Source organism: Danio rerio, chromosome 16 (assembly GCF_052040795.2).
Source record: "Danio rerio strain M-AB ecotype USA chromosome 16, GRCz13ab, whole genome shotgun sequence".
NCBI lineage: Eukaryota > Metazoa > Chordata > Actinopteri > Cypriniformes > Danionidae > Danio > Danio rerio.
Genome location: NC_141036.1, coordinates 43,315,024 through 43,335,498, shown reverse-complemented (window position 1 = coordinate 43,335,498; position 20,475 = coordinate 43,315,024). Strand labels below are relative to the sequence as shown.

The 20,475-nt window shown below is 36.5% G+C and overlaps 1 protein-coding gene across 33 annotated transcripts in view; it reads right to left on the bottom strand.

The window, feature by feature from the left end:
• adgrb1a (adhesion G protein-coupled receptor B1a) overlaps positions 1-20,475 on the bottom strand; it is a 158,947-nt gene that overhangs the window by 14,436 nt on the left and 124,036 nt on the right. For 15 of the 33 annotated variants that reach the window (XM_087287626.1, XM_087287628.1, XM_087287627.1 and 12 more), the window contains 9 exons: positions 19,923-20,025; positions 18,160-18,310; positions 15,325-15,394; positions 14,116-14,182; positions 12,544-12,629; positions 6,368-6,466; positions 2,019-2,190; positions 684-779; positions 542-581 (listed from right to left, as the gene is read on the bottom strand). In XM_087287626.1, coding sequence (XP_087143752.1) covers positions 542-581; positions 684-779; positions 2,019-2,190; positions 6,368-6,466; positions 12,544-12,629; positions 14,116-14,182; positions 15,325-15,394; positions 18,160-18,310; positions 19,923-20,025 — 884 coding nt within the window. Of the gene's footprint in view, positions 1-541; positions 582-683; positions 780-2,018; positions 2,191-6,367; positions 6,467-11,763; positions 12,630-14,115; positions 14,183-15,324; positions 15,395-18,159; positions 18,311-19,922; positions 20,026-20,475 lie in introns of those variants that run through there. The other 18 variants (XM_087287631.1, XM_087287636.1, XM_087287633.1 and 15 more) reach the window with 5 other exon arrangements.

Sequence of the window (20,475 nt, the reverse complement as noted above, 5' to 3'; positions counted from 1 at the left end):
TACAGCAGGTCACTGGAAACCAGGAGCAGGCAAAGTTCAAATGATTTTGCATTACAACACTTTGCACAGCAATGCAGCTGAGAGTTTAGCTTAAGCAGGTCAAGCGAGAGACTGTAGAGTAACTAAAACCACCCTGATGGAAGGCTTCGTTTTTAGTCCTTCACACTTCAAAAAAAAAAAAAAAAGCAAAAAATATCACATCACAGATCTCTATTTCTAGATGCGGGCTTGATACGTGGTCTTGACAAATAATCAGAATCTCATTTCCGATAGATATCAGAGAAGAAAGCTGCTATCTGATAATGAAATGTCGGGAGGGACTTAATTAGGACAGGCCGGCAGATCTGAGGGAACAGACAAGTCTATTTATCTGCATTTTGCTGCTCGCCAGCTATCAGATCGTGTTCAGAATCTCCTTGAAGAAAATGCATCACGCGGCCTGTAAAATTGCACTCGTCTTGTCTAAACAACAGTCTGCAATTCTCAGAAGGGACGTCACAGCTACTTAAGGTGACCGGAGGGTATGTTGTGAAAGTCTCACCTGATCGACAAGCTATGTCCACATCCTTTTCAAAGTCAGTCTGTAGAAAAAAAGAACAAAAACTGCAGGAATGAGAATTTTTAAAACACTATTTAGTGAATTATGTTTAACAGAAATTAAAAAAAATCTAGTCTCAAATCACCATCAGCTGAGCATGACCGTTCTGGAAGGATCCACCAGAGTCACCGTTTCCATCTTCTTGACGGTCAACAACACGACACTTTACTGCTTCTTGAACCTAATCGATTTAAAAAAGCATTTCTTTTAAAGCATTTAACAATAACGACTGCTGACCTGCTTACATCATATTTTAAAAGTGACTCTTATCCTATTGTCTGCATTTACACAGCAACGGCAAAGGCACAATGACCATGAAAAAAAAGAGCTGGCTCTGACTGACGGCTGATAATAAAAGAGCTCTCTTCTCTCCATTCCTGTTTTTAATGTGTTTAATTTTTTACAAATATATTTGACAAGTTGTTTTACTGTAGTTTATGACAGAAAAGCATTTTTAATCCAAGCATTTTTAAACCAGTAGGCATCTTAAAGTAATGTCTGCCACAGTTTTATCTTAGTTTGTATTGGTTACGTGGTGGATGTTGCGCTCTCTCTCTCTCTCTGACCCTTGCGCCGAGCTTAAAGTAGCAAAAGACTATTGCGCCACGCCTTGCGCCACATTGCGCCGGGTGTATGTTAGGGCCCAAATAGCTTTTTTATTCCTCATTTGGGACTCTGTTGAAGTCTGTTCTGAAATAAAAGAGTCAGACTTAACGTCATTTGCTATGGTTTTTAATGATTTGCGACTCGCATTGAGAGGTGAAAACCCGCTCTACCTGCTTACACTGTAGACACAAGGTCATAGATTCGATTCATATTGGATAAATTTCCACATGTGAACAAGGCCTGAATATGATTTGAGTAAATCAGAATCCATGTGATTTTTTCTTGCTTACATGTTTCATAAGCCGTATCCGATCTGTGTCACATGGGAGAAAAAACCCCCGGAATTGAGTCACTTGAACCATGCAGAGTAAATACAGCCTTTCATATGGTGGTTGGACATTAACAGTGTTTAGTTAACAGCTTATACTAAATTAATAGCTTATACTAAATAAAACTCCTCCATCGTTTTTAATAAACGTAAGTGATGCATCGTACAATCAGCCGTGAGTTACGTCGTTGTTTGGGAAACGCATCACTGTACCATTCAGTGAAAATTAGGCACAAGACATATGCTGTAAAGACCTTGTTTTGAAATGGAAGTGGGGAGCAGCAGCCCATTTGCATTTAAAGAAACACTAAATTGTTGCTTCCACTCAAAAATGACCAGGGAAACCCTTTTATAATAAATAATCTGAGGGGTATTTGGAGCTGAAACTGCACAGACAGACTCTGGGTACACCTGAAACATCTATTACATCTTGAAAAAAAAATAATAGGTCCACTTTACAAGCAGGCATCAGACAAGTTCACTCACCTCTCTGCGTAGGATGCAATGCACCATCACGATAACAAAGCCCTCGAGGGAGTCAAAGACGGCAAAAAGGATTTGAAACAAGGCTGAACGGCGGTCAGTAATAGCCAAGACTGCCGACATCCAAGTGAGCGCCAGCAACGGCAGAACAACGCAGGAGCTCCACAGCGACGCCCTACAGGACATAAACAGCATTACAGTGAGCCAAGGTTTATTAACTAGAGGTATACAAAAAAAGTGACAAAGAGGGCAAGCCTAAAGAACAAGCCACTCTTTCAGAGTGAGGATTTTTAACATTTTATATAGAACAAATTACTATTTAAGACTTATAGAATAAACTTTAGATGCCTGGTGAGTGTTTTAAAGACTATAATCCAGTACTAAAATGCATTCATATATAAACAGACAGATCAATACAATGTTCAATATGTGTTAGAGTTGCCCTTTTTGTTGATTACACTCAACAAAATATCAATATACTCAAAACATGTAGGTTCAATCACAGTTCAAAACAGTTGCAACAGGTGAAAAAGGCAATAAAAAAGGAACAATGGATGATGAAAAGGAGAAAGACAAATGACAAGGTGAAAGATGAAGGAATGTAGATTTATTAGGTGTATTTTTAGAGAAGAACTCTCCCCTTATCATGGATTTTAGGCGTAGGGGCTCAGCATGCTCAGCAAGATCTACATTTTAACATTTTATTCCCTTCTTTTAGCATTCTAAAATTGTGTTCTTCACGTCATCAACACTCCTGTACTCTTATCTACTGTTTTAAAATGCACTAACAGACACACACAGGCAATCACACACATACTTGTATATAAGGTTTACTAGGACTCTCACAGGCGTAATGTTTTTTTTTTTATTTTTAAGATTTATTTAAGATTTTTTACATTTACAAAGATACATAACAACCATTAAGAATAGAGATGGGAAGGAAAAGGGGAACAAATAGAGAATACAAAAACTAACTATATAGTTACACACTTAAATACAGGTGTGATGTATTTTATACTGTAAAAAATGCTTATTATATGCTATTACCCAACCCCTAAACACAAACCTGTGGTAAACTCTGTATGATTTTAGAATGATTTCTAAGTGTTTTGAGTTATGAGGATACAAGGTATGTCCTTAATAAAGTACAACAAGGTCATAACAATGTCATTACACATTTTTTGCCCTTATAAACAACATAACCAAGCACACACACACACACACACACACACACACACACACACACACACACACACACACACACACACACACACACACACACACACACACACACACACACACACACACACACACATTTATAAAAGTATGCTGAAATAAAACAATAGTAAAAAACAAATCCGTTTCATCATAGGAACATAATACTGCAGTGGGTAATAATCAGAATTTTTGTGTAATACTATAGAGATTTACAACATTTTACTTCATGAACAACTGCATAGACCTAATAAAGACATACAGTTATGTTTATAAAGTGCTCTGGCCTACAAAGCTTTCACCTGATATCCTGTGTACACACAAACGCAGTCAACCCCAGACATCTATATCCGTATATCAACATTAAATTATGTGGTAAAAGCTCATCGACCTTTCATCCTATACTTGTCTTGTTTACAAATTGCTGCAATTCAGCAGGAAGATAAAAATATTGCAGGTTGCGTGATTTTAACCTCTCTTAGATCTTCTCAGCTGTCGCCACACACAAATACACATCCTACACATAATTATGTACATCCATAAATGGCTGCTTTACTTTATCTTACATTATGGAGAGAGCTAATGACGGAGACTAGACCAACATGGCTCATTTCAGTTACACAGTAAGACAAGACATTCTTGACGTGGCTGCTATTATTAGAAAGACAATAAATGTCTTATGGCAACCATACTTTCTGCTAAAATACCACACAGATCAACTAAAATACTGTGCAGTTATTGTCACTACTTAATAAAAGATAATGTGAGCATTCCAGAAATTAAACAAATAACAAAGATTATTGCCTATATACTGTTTTAGGAAGGCTACAGTATTCAAATTAGTCAATTTTATGGATGCCAAATGAGATGTGTGTGCTAAAATTATACAAATATTTTTACCTTTTTTATTTTTATTTAAATAGATGAGCATTAAAGTCATATATTTTTGACAAAATGGGAATTTACAGCATAGTGTAATAAATAATCTGTGTGAGTATTTTGAGATGAACATTTAGAAATACATTCTAGGGCCACCTGAGACTTGTATTACTTCTTGTAAAAGGTTTGATTTTCAGTTTTCATTTTAAAGTTTGCTTTAATAATTTTGATTTGTGCTTTTCTATTGGTTTTTCCAGTCCCTTTTTATTTTTAAATATCATTTTCTTTCTATTTTAAGCCTTCATTTTCATTTTGGATTCAATTTGAATAACTTTTGCTATGTGTTTTTTATGTTAATTTTATTATTTTAGGCTTTTAGCTCTTTTATGAAAATTAGTTTTATCCAGTGTTGAGTGTAAGCAGTTAAAGTAACCACTTAATGTGATCAAATTACTTTTCCACATAAAAATTAAAGTAAGTTAAGGGACTATTTTTAAAGTAATTTTAATACTTAGAGTATATTGTAATTTAGTGACAACATAATTTTAATACATTGCAATAAAGTTTAAAATGTAAGTATCTATCTATCTATCTATCTATCTATCTATCTATCTATCTATCTATCTATCTATCTATCTATCTATCTATCTATCTATCTATCTATCTATCTATCTATCTATCTATCTATCTATCTATCTATCTATCTGTCTATCCGTCTATCCATCCGTCCATCCATCCATCCATCCATCCATACTTTACAAAAGTCTTATTGCCCTTCCAGGTTTTAGGAACAACAAATAATAACTTGAGTTCAACTTCTAGTTGATCATTTGGTGTCAGAATTGACTTACATGAAAGGCTAAAGCCTCAAGATTATGCTTTTTACAGAAAAAAATCATATATATATATATATATATATATATATATATATATATATATATATATATATATATATATATATATATATATATATATATATATATATATATATATATATTTATAGGTCTGACTTTGCTTAGAAAAAAGTCTTGCCGCTTAATGAAATAATGTACAGTGTATAATAAAGTCATGTTGCAGTGGGAAAAAAATTTATATTGTGTATTACTCCCGTTGGCTTGAAGGGCATCCATACATCTCTGAAATGACTCAAATAACATATTAATAAAGCCATCTGGAATGGCAACGAAAGCATTTTTCCCAGAGTTCATAAAGATTCTTTGGAATCATCTTCAATGCCTCCTCCATCTTACCCAGACACGCTCGATAATGTTCATATCTGGTGACTGGGCTGACCAATCCTGGAGCACCCTGGCTTTCTTTGCTTTCAGGAACTTAGATGTAGAGGCCGAAGTATGATAAAGAGCGCTATCTGGAGGAGCGCTTAATTTGATTGATTTCTATGAGAATCTTAGGTCATGTGGGTTCCAATAGGTTCTGCAGTATTGGTGATGATTGGGATGCAGTTCAACAGATTATTCATCAGAAAAATCTACCTTCTGCCAGTTTTCCAAATGATCAACTAGAAGTCAAGTTATTATTTGATCTATCTATCTATCTATCTATCTATCTATCTATCTATCTATCTATCTATCTATCTATCTATCTATCTATCTATCTATCTATCTATCTATCTATCTATCTATCTATCTATCTATCTATCTATCTATCTATCTATCTATCTATCTATCTATCTATCTATCTATCTATCTATCTATCTATCTATCTATCTCTAAATCTGTCTGATTTACAGTATAGTCCAATAAATTGTCCTACCACTAATCCAATTACAAGCAAAAAATGATGCTAGGAACGCTTAAACCTATGGGTTTGAGTCGCATAAATTGCATATGCTGAGAGTTTTGTGCATGACAGCATCTGCCAAATGCATTTTATTATATCTAAAACTATGCTACTTTGACAGAAATTATGGTTACCATGGTAATCTTTTGCAAGGAGCGCTCTGGTCAACTGCACACTACACAAACACACACACACACACACTAAGCCTTCAAAATGGGCTCCTATTACAATCTGCATGATTTAGCATTGCGACAGCATAAAAGCTCCCGTCTCGGTTAATCACATCTGACATACCAGCTAAGGAGCAACAGCAGGTTGAGGGGAATGAATGGGGGGAGCAAACCAGAAAAATAAGAAAATGAGAGGTGAAAAAGGAAATATGCAGGAAGAAAGGGAAAAAAAAGAATGAAACCGAAGGCAAAGCATCAAAGAGTTGGTAAATAATTAGCGGGACTAACATGGCGTTACTGGTAGCTGTGGTGGAAACGTCAGGCGACGAGATAACTCCGCACTTGGCACATTTGAGCGTCATATTGTACAGTGGCACTGTCATCTGACTGCAAAGTCAAATCAACACACTGAAATACACATGTACGCCGACATTTAACCACAAGCACACTCTCTCACACACACACACACGCACACACATAGACATTTATACACCTAGAAAGTACACAGCGGCCACAGAATCCCCTACCAGCTCTCACTCAGGGCAATTTTTTGGGAAGAGTGCAGGAATGATGGAAAATATGCTGTCATGTTGGTTTTATGTCTAAACAGGCCTGATTGAACATGTGGGACAAACAGCTATCGAAAAAAACAAAACAAACATCAACTCTATATGTTGTGCATGTGTGTATGAATTACCATCATTTATTTCCACTGACAGCCTATGTAAAACACTACATGATAGGATTTTGATTCTGTCATATCAATGACATCAAATCATCTTTAGCATTTGTATGCCATATGGAATTTGCTTGATTTAGGCTGCGAGCGGTTTATCCATCCCAATCTGCATCTGTCTTTGGGCCCTGGAGAGAGACATGGGAACTCGGAAAAAAAAAAACACACACACAAACATTCATGCTTGCTGACAGCCCGGAGATCGTGCATTCCCAGACTTGAGCAAAATCACGGTCATTTAAGGAGTCACGTTAAAGCCATGACAGCCAATATCGAATGTATATATCTATATATTTGTCTATGTGTGGCTTATTTTTTCTAATAAACTGTAGCGTACAATGATATTTCATATTTCAATCCTATTCCCATGATGGTGGCTATTTTTAGTCAACGCTGAGACAGAAACAGCTTTACTAAAAGGCTACTTTTATCTCATGTTTTTATAAAGGATCTCAAATGTGGTTTCTACTGCACGCAGACAGTGTATGACAAATCTGGTTACATTTAGGAAAAATCTAGGCCTAGTTAAAATGATTCAAAATAACAGATGCAGCATCAAAACCATAATATTTCAGCTTCATTTATCAGACCATCCTACTGTAGACCATTTCAATGTGGTCATGTTGTTGGCCCATGAACATTTCCTGCTTAATATCAAACCATTTCATAACTGTAACAAGAGGCGATTCAATTATAACTTAATGTTAAAACAGCTATCATAACATTCTTTATCAATATGGGGCTGTTTTTGGATTCTCTGAAGCTATGAAAATTAAAAAGGTAAAACATGGTATGCGATGGGACCATTGTTTTTGTTTACATCCCTTAAAATGGTCTGTACTATAAAAGTTGTACAGTATTATTACTTTTTAAAATAAATGTGTTTTTAAATTGTGACATAATTTTGTAGTTTAAAGCATCATTAGACTAGTCTTCAGTGGCATATTCTCTTTTAACAATCATTCTAATGCAATATGATGATTTGGTGCACAATAAATTCTTATTATGAATGATAAAAATAATTTATATTAATTTTTATAACATAAAAATTAAATATAATCACTTTTATTAGGATTCTTTGATGAATATTAATAAATGAATATTATTCATTTTTGATATAGTAATATACTTTTTACATTAAACATGTCTTTACCATTTATTCATTCATTTTCTTTGGCTTAGTCCCTTTTTTAGTCCGGGATCACCACAGCGGAATGAACCGCCAACTTATCCAGCAAGTTTTTACGCAGTGGATGCCCTTCCAGCCGCAACCCATCTCTGGGAAACATCAACACACACATTCACTACGGACAATTTAGCCTACCCAATTCACCTGTACCGCATGTCTTTGCATTGTGGGGGAAACCAGAGCACCCGGAGGAAACCCACGCGAAGGCAGGGAGAGGATGCAAACTCCACACATAAACACCAACTGAGCCGAGGTTCGAACCAGCGACCCAGCAACCTTCTTGTTGTGAGGCGACAGCACTACCTACTGCGCCACTGCCTCGCACACAACGTTATAAGACGTTAATATTAGGTTAGATTCAGGCCGTGACGACAGGTGTCCAAAATTCAATGTCCAGCAAGCATCTAAGGACAATGCTATTTTGACGTCCAATAACGATTTCAAATGATGTTGATATTTAGTAAATTTTAGGTTGTTTTGGAAAATGACTAAAATTCAACGTTGTGCCAACATCTTAAACCAACATCATCGTGGCGACTGAAGCGGGGTCGAGAGAAATGAGTGCATGCAAGTGAGATAATCAGGGACACCTGGACGCGTCACCTGCCTCGATTCTCACAAAGGTGCCCTGGAAGCTAAAGGAGGAGAGACGCCAGTGCTGGACGAGTAAGGACCGGGCCCGGACAAGTGCTTTACTTTTGCCATGCCATATGTTTTATTTACTCATTAAAAACTTGTTAAAAGTTTGTCTGTTCTCTGCCTCGTTGCCGGCAGCCAGGTGGCCGTAAACTTCATTACAGTCATATTGACGTCAAATGCTGTCATTTATTCTTCAGCTATGGCAACCAAAATCCAACGTCTGATAGACGTCATAATGATAACGTCCACACAACGTCAAGCTGTAACATCATTAGACATTGATATTTGGTCAGTTTTAAGTTGGAAGGTGGACATTGATGTCGGCCTGATGCTGGGTTATGACATCAACCCGATTTTCATTTTCATTTTCAACGTCCCTATGATGGGGTACAATGCCAATCTGATGTCATGATAACAGCCTGTGCCTGCTGGGTAGTGTCACTATTGATCAATTTAATGCTTTACTGCTGAATATAAGTATTAGTTTGCAATATAACTGTTGCACTGAAAGCACCTCAAAAAACAAAAAAAAAAAAAAAAAAATACAATTAAAGTCATCAGCTTGGCATGGCTGCCCAAATGGATAGGAAGTTGATTCTGCTACTGGCAGACATGTAGATTAAACCCCACATAATGTAAGAAATTCAATTCCAAGGGAAAGGCCAATGCGACCAATAAAACCTCACTAGAGGCAGTGATGTTAAAAAAAGCAATCAGCATTTTTTTGAATTACAAGACCATCTTGCTAGTCTTCACAGAGGTGGGGGACTTCAAAAAAACCAACTGATAAGATTCTATCCCAAATATTAAAACAAATTTCTCATTTATTCATTTATGAAACATCAGTGGTTTTGTGTTGCCGCAGGTATCCAAAGTCCTTGATGAAGACCTTAGCAGTCTGACAATGTGCAGTTTGTTATTCGAAAAACTTAAGAAAATGGCAGAATTTACAGGTGTGCCATGACTACCCAAAGTGCTGCTCCTGCGGTATGTGTAATTAACAGCGGCGCTTATTAATTAGGCTAATGAAAAATGCTGTGCTTAAGAACAAGTGCGAAGGAGAAAGGAAGGAATACGAAAATCCTTCCTCTGAAATCCAATTCGCCCTCCCCGTCTATCAGTGCCAAACAACGGCAGCCAGCCTTGAGTTAATCACTTTCCGCAGAGAATGCAATGCAGCTCCAAAATACTCAAGCAAACGTGTTGATAACGGTTGTATTTTCCCATTATTATTTAAACACAAACAGAACAAAAACAAATCTGATCCAAAACGTCCAAACAATGAAATCCACATATTTACACAGACACACACACACACACACACGCACACATACACACACAAACTAATTTATGGTTCCATATAAAATTCTACAGCTATTCTAAATCTAAATGACTAATCTAAAGCACATTACCCAGCATGCTTCCATCAGAAGCAATCAGAAAATTGAGTCCTAAATCCCTATTATGAGGGAAATTTAAGTGCAAAAATAATTCTCTGCAGGGAACTGAACATTGCAGCAGCTAAAAAATTGTGGGAGAGGCTAATGTGATAAGTATAGGCGGAGAGCTGCATCTCAGCCAATCAGTGACAGGTGGGCAGGGGATAGAGGAGAGCCCTGAGTGTGAGCGAGGGGATGCTGTGGATACAATGTTTCAGACAGCACAAAAACAAACGCAATCGATCAGATAGATCATAGCAAACACAACGTAGCTGAAATGAAATAATCATAATAAAAATCTCAAAATGGGAAGAGAAACACTTGGATGCAAAAAGAAGAAAGAAAAAAAAGAAAGAAAAAAAAAAAAGAAAAGCGATGCCAGTAAGGGCACGCGTCTCAGCCTGCAGGCAGTGGAGCACAGCCCAGAAAAGGAAACACAGTCAGTCAATCATGAGTCATAACATGAGTAATATTCGTCTTCTCGGTAATAAATCCCAGGCCACGTTTCTGCTGTATAAAGCCTGATTGGTAGAAGGCATGTGAATCTCGGAAGCTTAACAATTGCGGTGTGTAATTGATGGTCAGTGGCACTGAGATGGACAGCGTACGATTGTGAAAAGCTTATAATGAGGTCTATAATAACTATTCTTCAGCTTCAGTGACATTTAACTCACACCACCGAAAACTTGTCAAAATCAATGGTTATAAAATGAGAAATTGGCTCAGCTTGAGTGCTATTGATCAGACGCATGAAGCTGACGCGTCATATGAGATTTCCTTTACCGGCTCCTTCGCGACTGCCCGTCAAATAAACATTTCATAGACATAAAACATGGATTTAAACTGCTTTGAATTCAAGATGCACAGCAACACCTAAAAAAAAAATCAAGAGAAGCTGGAGAAATGATTAAGCGACACGTGGCAAATCACCAACATAAGTATGAAGGAAATGCAGTGAGTGAGCAAAAGGTGTTGTCGTCTTGCTTTTGATGGGACCAATAACCAGTCCTTTGCAATCTCTTCCCCATGCTTATTTTAAGCATAAACCTAGATAAATCTGCTAATTTATCAGTAAAACCCCACTTGATAATGAGGTAAGAAAAACTTCACTCTCGATTTGACAATCATGTTTTGCTTTTACGATTATTTGCAGTATTTTCAGTGTTGGGTAAAGTTAAATACATTACAATCTTAATTATTTTTTGTTAAAAATAAGTAACTAAATGTGTTACTTAGTTACTTTTTAAGGAAGTTAATGTGAAAGTTTATTTTAACAGTTTAATAAATTCATTTATTTCAATTAACCCAGGCTCAATATGGATTTGTACACCTGTAAACATTTCTGGAGAGCTTGAAATACATTCCAGGAGGTAGGTTTATTGCAGTTTTTGGGAATCCACCAGAGGGGGCTGTATATGCTTGTATAGATCTGAAAATTATTCTGCGAGTGCCATTTACGCCTGCCCTTCTCACTTAAATCCACCAGAGGCCGCTGTCGACTGACTGACTGATCGACCGACCAACCAAATACCCCCACCCATCTCCTTTCCTAAACCCAACCGATAGTGTTTTAAAAAGCACAGATTGACCCGCCCACCACCTTCCAGCAATCAGAAAAAGAAAAGACGCCAGATTTTTACCACTTTGTCAGACCTTACCACGTTCTCACCCCGTTTTTTACTTGTTTTTTTTTTTTTTTGTCTTTTGTTTTTGTTTTACCTGCTTTCTGGAACTGTTCTTCACCAGACTTGAACCCTGTCATCGCGGTCAACTCTGCTCTGCGGCTGAAGTCCACTGACCATAGCTTAATTTGTCCTGGAATACGCTTGATCCGGCACCTCTGAAATCTGATCTGGCACCTCATTTTACCGATCCCCATCTCAACCGCCTTCCTCTCCTGTCTGCTATCACTTTCTTCTGTGACTCCCCAACCCTCTTTACTTTCGTCCACGACACCCGTCCGCCATCCAACACCCTGCTATCCCAACCACAACACCCCCTACTTCCTCCGATCTTTTCTCTTGTGCGTGATACCTCTACTTCCTTGGGTAACATGCCGGATCTGTTACCCCTATCTGTTTCTGGACCTCGCAATTCACAAATTAAGCACTGCTACGACATACGCGGCAAGCCACTGGGCAAACTGCTAACAGCGGAAAAGCCGTCCACACAAAGGCAAGCAGTTAGTTGGTAGTACAAATAAAAAAATGTAAAAAAAACGAAGCCGTCGGCGGCATCATACCACCCTGTAGCGTTCATTTGAAAAACAAAATGCAGCCATTCGTACCTCTGGCTACATAATTTGCACTCTCCAGAAATGTATACATAAGTACATATTCACAATGAGTCTGTGTTGTATTCATTCCTGCGTAGTTGTGGGGGAGAGATGTTTCAAAGGTCTGGCCAATGAAATTCTTCCCAGAACTCAGCCAATGAGATGAAGGAGTGCGATGAGGCATACCCGGCCCTCTCCTTGAGTTTCATATCAGTAATGCCATCTTTGGACACCAGTTTGTTAAAAACCAGAATCCCGATAACCATGTTAACCTGGTGAAGAGAGAGGAGAAAGGTGAACACACACATGAGCATCTGAGAAGTCTTACAACATTCTTACTGATGTCCTCTGTGTAACAAAATGGCTGTTTTTTACCTTGGTTAAAATGATTCTGTGAATTCCTAATTAGTTGTGATTTAGTGGTATGTTAATAAAACAACCTCAGATTTTAAAGCAGGTAAAGTAATAACAGTAATGTAAAATTGTATTCAATTTAAGATTTTTTCTTGCACAAACTTCAAATCCCATTTATGTTTTGTTTGATTTATCAGTCTTATATTACCTCTATCGAAACCAATTTTGTTAAGTGTCCTCTTTTTAATGTTGTGACTTTGAGACAAGTCATAAAATAAATCGGGGGTTTGTCTGGGATAAATGAAGGTTTGGAGTTGGAGTTTTACTCTAAGATTTGTTTTCTTTCATACATACACCGCAAATAATGCTCGTAACTTAATTGAAATTAAAAGGTAACTTAATTGATATTACAAATTTAAGTGGATTGAATGTAAAACAACTAAGTTGTCGAAAAAAACGTTGATTTAACTCTTATAAAATAAGTAGTTTGAACAAGCATCATTTTTGAGCGCAGTATTGAATATATTCCTTTCCTGCTGCTGTTGTGTCAATAGAAGTTTATGATTATGATTACAGAAAATATTCATTTAATTTCCAATTTTATGACTTGAGATATTAATTTTATTGTGTTATCAAACTGTGTTATTATATGAAAGTTAAAATAATATAGTTATATGAAAATGATTGAAACAGCCATTAAGAAGCGATGCTTTGGTTGTGTACAGAAAACTGCACTAGAAAGACATTTTCTTGTATGACTATGTAAAAAAATAAACACTAAACTTATATCTAAATCTGTTATTGAATGAAAGAAATTTTGCTACAACTTATATTAAAGGGATATTCAAAAATGAAAGTTCTGCCACCATCACTCATCCTTGACTAGTTCTGGGAAACCTGTAGGCTGACATCCATACTAGGAAAAACAAAACCAGGGTAGTCAATGGTTACAGGTTTCCAACGTTCTTCAAAATATCTTATTTTGTGTTCAACAGGACCAAAACCTTTATAGTTTATAACAAGTCACGGAACAGTAAATGATCACAGAATTTTCATTTTTGGCTGAACTATGTCTTTAATATTGTCTAATTCTAAATCAGGCTTATTTAACGTGCAGTGATGCAATGATGTGACTATCATTCCCACGGTTAGCATACGCTGTGTTTAAACAGATCCATTAAAACCTGTTTGCTGGGTATTATGTTGTAGAGTTACGAAGATAAAATCGGGAATTGCCAGGATGCTCATTCACTTTTTATTTCAAGAGCTTGCCACTAAAGCTGTGGTTTATTTATCGTAAAATGCTATGTTTGGGTGCAGTGATGCTAGCAGCATTAAACACAGTCTGGGAAATGAGGGACAGACGATTTCTGTGAATAAATCAAACAGAGAGAGAAATTGTACCAGGACGACAGCAGCAGCTGGTCCCACAAATGCGTACAACAGCCCTCCTTCCAGAGACAGCCAGCAACTAACACAAAACACAGAAGCAGAAAAAAGAGAGCGAAAGAGGTAGAGAAAGAAAATAGAAGAGAGAAGGGAATGAAGGAATCAGTATCGGTGCTATTATTAGTCGAATTTAAAGGGACACTCACCTTTTTTGAAAATAGGCTCATTTTACAACAATTAATTAGATCTCAAATCTCTAGAATAGGTCTCAAACTGGATTCCTGGAGGTCCGGAGCTCTGCACAGTTTTGCTACTAACCCTAATCAAACACAGTTGATCCAACCAATCAAGATGTTTAAGACTACGACTATTAAGCAGGTGTGAGTTGGAGCTGGTTGGTACTAAATTATGCAGAGCTGCGGCCTTCCAGGAATTGAGTTTGAGACCATTGAAATAGACTAGAGCATTAGAGTCTTGCTAAAAAAATTTCAAAATAAGAGTTTAAAGCTTGACTATTCTTTAGTTACCTTGTGTACTAAGCCCAACAGAAATAACAATAAAATGTTGCTATTTTTAAGGTGTAGACCTGTATAGCTGGCTTTTTGTTTTGTTTTGTATGGCTGGGAACTATACTCTCATTTCAGTGTATTTACCAAGGAACTTTACTGCTGTACCCTGGTTGCATCAGGCACTAATTTATTATGCAGCACCAGAAAATAGTCCCCAGCTAGGTAACTAGGAACATTCATTCATTATTCTTCGGCTTAGTTCCTTATTTATCAAGGGTTACCACAGAGGAATGAACTACTACCTATTCCAGCATATGTTTTACTCAGCGGATGCCCTTCCAGCCGCAACCCAGTACTGGGAAATAACTAGCTAACATTGCCGCGTATTATCATTGCAGCAGTAAATAATTCTTAAAACTTTTTTTTATATTTTTGACCGAGATGCTAATGGTCTAATCCCATTCAATGATGTATGCAATGCTAAGCTAAGCTACAAGTGCTCCATCCAAACCCAGAGATCAGGTGAATGAATTCAAACATGATAAAACTCAACAGTTTAACTCTAGGAGACTTGTAAATGAACCTATTTCCAAAAAGTGGAGTGTTTCTTTAACATTTTAAAGTGTGTACTTAAAGAGTGCAGGACTAATCATAAGAAACATTAAAACTTATATAGGCAAAATTAGATGATTGATCCAGTGGTGATCATACTTACTAGTTAACAGTGCCATATCCCTTTGCCTTGGTGAATCCAACAGAAATTGCTACAACGAGAGCAGGTAAACCTATAAAAGGGAGCAGGCATTAATGAGAGCAGTTCAGTACTTGGCAGAGAGTATAGCATGATATATGAGTATAGAGCACAGGTGTCAAATCCAGTTCCTGAAGGGCCACGGCTCTGCACAGTTTAGCTTTAACCCTAATTAAACACACCTGATCAAACTAATTCCGTCCTTTAGGCTTGTTTGAAACCTACAGGTAAGTGTGTTGAAGCAGGGTTGAAACTAAACTGTGCAGAGCTGCGGCCCTCCAGGAACTGGATTTAACACCTGTGGATTAGAGTATAGAGTATAGCACATCAACATGTTTGATCGGATTTACTTGAACTATCACTTATCACTTTTTACTCAACCTCATGTCATTCCAAATCTATAAGACTTTAGTCTATGTTTTAAACACAAATGAAGATATTAACAACTGAAAACGAGAGATTTCTGTCCCTTCATTTAAAGTCTGTTTACCCATAACCAAAACATCCGGTGGCTGATAGACAGGTTGCGAACGAGCATTGAGCTTCTGTTACCAAATATGAATGCTGTAAAAACTAGCTATGTTTATGTCCAAAGATGCAAATTAAACATATGCGCAAAACTGGAATATTGCATGAAACATTCGCAGATAATGCACTTTCCATCTGGCACCAATGCAACATTTTAGATGTGCAATGAGGTCGGTCCACTGGTTTGTTAATTCATGCTGTCCCATTGCACCCATTTTTGATCAAATGATCTGGTAAAACATTACATGGCATTTTTTGGTGCACATGATGGAATTTATTCTGTAAATGTGTTTCCATAACATTTTTTCTTATGACATGTTTTTTTAGCACATTTTTAAAGTATATCCCATATTGGTGTATCAATTAAAGGTCCCGTGAAGTGGTTTGAATTGAAATGTGCATTTTTATTAGATTTTTGATGTAATCTCAACTGAAACACAAAGAGAGGGTGGTAATAATGTAGCCCCTCCCCTTTTTATAAAACAGCCAACAGCATTTGGCTTTGTAATCGCTCTGCCAGAGTGGTTGAACTCAAGCGCATCAAATGTGAAGCATTTTAAATGGGGCACGGCAAGTCTGACACTAGAATCTTCTAAAAGCAGATTTTGTCACTGTTTTGGTCTTTTGGAGCACAATAGCTTATAGATATCGTAAAAACTAACAATACTGATACTAACATTTAAAAAAACTTCATTTTAATTTCATTGGACATTTAAGCCTTTATATGCAATATTCCAAAATATGGATAAAAATAGATGAATGGAAACTGTTCACTACGAATAAAAACCTAAGTTAAAGGGTTACAAAACCATCCTGTCTCAACAGGGTGTTTTCACACCTCTAATTTAAAAAAATGTCAGGAAAGTGGGTAAGTCCAGCTTTGTTTAGGTGGGATGAAAGAGGGAAGGGGAGAAAAGGGGAGTTTCAGTATATGCACGCATCAGTAATAAAATATTTACCTTATTTGCCTTAAATTGAATAAGACAATAATATGACGAAGGTGTTGAGTTGCTTTTTGAATGTTTCTTTCATGATCCCATGTTATAGCACATAATTCAATTAAAATCATTGCATCATTGCTGCACTATCCACATTTCCTCCAGAGTTTCATATAATTTCGGACGTTTCATTCTTAATTTGTCGACTTTAACTGCAGTTCAGAACTTTCACTTTCATTCAGGAACATTTCATGCATGCCCTCAGTGACAAATGAAATATTGGATGCGAGGAACTGCTGGAAGTCTGTAGTTTTGATATTTGTGATACCACAAGGTTGAATGGGAGAAAAAAAACTCTGCATTTCTCGATGCAGAAACTTGGTAGGTGCAAACAATGTGTTCATACGCGACCAAAATCTTACACAACAGTAATATTTATATTTAATATGATTGTTGACAAGTTTACATTCGGAGAGCAGCATTTTACAGAAGAGCTTTCAGTCCATAATATTGTCGTGATATTAAAGCTCTGTAAATTTTGTAGCTAAATCATTTTGATTAAGGTATGTCTTTAAAAACTGCTGACGATACCAACTAAGTTTGCTGAATAAACATAAACAAAAAATCATTGATCACACACTTACCAAATCTGTAGAGGCAGGACAATCAACACAAACTGGAACCGGATCTTTTTAAAAAGGAGACTTCTCTGGAAATCTGAATTTCACCATTTCCATATACTAAAAGCTCTCGGTTAAAAATATTCCTTACAAACATATTTTTGTCACGTGTTAGCAGACTACTGTACTCCACAAATGTGGGCCCCAAAACGTGGGACAAAAATGACTGTCAAAATCTCAAAAATGTGTTTTGGTGTTTCATGACCCTTTAAATCTGTTTATCCTATGAATGAATCATGTCTCTTCGGAAGATCTATACAAATTATTTGTAAATACAAATATTTTGAAGCACTATTTTAAAGAATAGAGTTTTAAGAGATGTTTTTTTATTCGGTGACACAAATCCCTTATATTTGTTAAAAATATCTTTGTGTGGTGAACAAAAGTCTCATAGGCTTGGAATGGAATAAGTGTGAATAAAAGATAGCCAAATTATAGTTATGAGCTGAACTGACCATTTAAATTTCATCCAAGATTTTAGAATAGATGATTTGCATCATGTATTACCACAATGAATCAACCTCAACTTTTAGGTCAAATGCACAGCTGGGCTTTATTTATTTGTTTATTTGTTTTTGCAGACAAGACATATTCTAAATAGAGGCACAGATACTGTAAAGATGCATAGGAAATGACAAAGAGACAGTCCTCACCCCAACCAAGGCAAAGGAAACGCTTGCGTATGATACGGTTTCTAAGGCGGCCGGTCACAGCCATGTACGACTGCCATGCCTCCGTTAGAACCCAACAGAAAGAGGACAGGAAGAAAAAGTGCAGAAACGCAGCCACGAGAGTACAAACAACCTGAGAGCATGAAAATAGAAAACAGAAAGAAGAGAAAAGACAGAGCCCATCTATTATAGTTTAGGATAAAGTTAAAGTCAAAATTATTTAGCCCTATGTGAAATTTTAATTATTTTAAAAATATTTTCCAAAACATTTTTAAACATACAGTAATGATGTTACTTATTTCTAATAGAACATATTTCTAGAACTTTTAACTATTTTAGTTTGTCTTTGCAATGATGACAGTACATAATACGCTTTATTAGGTACACTTGTTCAACTGCATGTTAACGCAAATTTCTAATCAGCCAATCACATGGCAGCAATTCAATGTATTTATATATGTAGACATGGTCAAGACGATCTGCTCCAGTTCAAACAGAACATCAGAATGGGGAAGGTGATTTAAGTGACTTTGAATGTGGCATAGTTTTTGGTCCAGATGAACTGGTCTGAGAGTTTCAGAAACTGCTGATCTACCGAGATTTTCGAGCACAACCATCTCTAGGGTTTACAGAGAATGGTCCGAAAAAGAGAAAATTTCTCATTTGTTCTGTGGGCACAAATGCCTTGTTGATGCCAGAGGTCTGAGGAGAATGGCCAAACTGGTTCCAGGAGATAGAAAGGCAACAGCAAATAACCATTTATTACAAGAGAGGTATGCAGAAGATCATCTCTGAATGCACAACACATACAGCAGCAGAAGACCACACCGGCTGCCACTCCTGTCAGCTAAGAACAGGTAACTGAGGCTACAATTCACACAGGCTCACCAAAATTGGACAACCGAAGATTAGAAAAATGTTGTCTGGTCTGATGAGTCTTGATTTCTGCTGCGACATTAGGATGATAGGATTTGGCATCAACAATCTTGTATCAATAGTTTGGGCTGGTGATGGTGGTTTAATGGTTTGGTGGATATTTTCATGGCACAATCTCTGAGGAATATTTCTAGCACCTTGTTGAATCTATGCCACGAAGGATTAAGGCGGTTCTGAAGGCAAAAGGGGGTCCAACCCGGTACCAGTAATGTGTACCTAATAAAGTGGCCGGTTAGTGTATTTTACTTGTTGTTTTTGTGATATTAGTATTCAGCTGCTTAAAGGCTTAACTAGTTTTTACTTTGGTTAATGACTATAAAATATAACTATCAAAATGAATTTGGTTAATAAGTCATAGTAGGGTAATTACAGTAATAAAACTCGTTAGACAACTACAGTTTGTTCTGAAGCCAAATACTAAAAATATTTCTTAAAGGGGCTAATAATATTACTATAGTACTTTTTATTTTTTTTAAATATATATATATATATATATATATATATATATATATATATATATATATATATATATATATATATATATATATATATATATATATATATATATATATATCAATCCACCATAACTGAAAGAAATAAAACTTTCTCAAAAAGAAATCATAATAGCAAATACTGTTAAAAATGTCCATAATCTGTTAAACATCACTTGCTAAATATGTGAAAAAGAATTAAAATTTCACATGAAAACTAACACTTTTCTCTTCACCCGTATGTCAAAGAGAAGGAGGAAATGAGTTTTTATTGCAGATCAAGGGATGTATCATTTCATTTGACTGTTTTAGTCATACCTTGTTCCGTGTCTGAGTTTGACCGATGAGTATAAGCGCATTGGAGGAGATGATGGACAGACAGAAGTTGATGAGGATGACAGAGCGCTCTGAGCGGATGTACCTGAAGAAAAGCACGCACAGTCAATACATTTGAATGAGACCTACTGCTTAGTCATTCAGCAACAAAGGTATTAATAGGTGGCCACATCAATGGAATCTAAAAGGATGTATATTTGCAAGTGATGTATATTTTCTCATCTGTAGACTCCTGAAGTAAGAAACGCTCTTTGAAGCATTCTTTAATCATGGTTGATACTTAATTAAGCGTGTTTGAAACATTTGCAAAACACATGACTGTTTTAATGTAGCGGTGGTCATTAATGCTAATGGAAAACATTACAAATAGATGGCTAACGATGGTTTTCAGAAACGCACTGTTGTTTTAGTTTCTTTCTTCTGTTGAACACAAAAGAAGATATTTTGAAAAAAGCTGAAAACCTCTAATCGATGGCTTCCCTTTCTTACTATGGAAGTCAATGGTTACAGGTTCTCAGCTTTCTTCAAAATACCT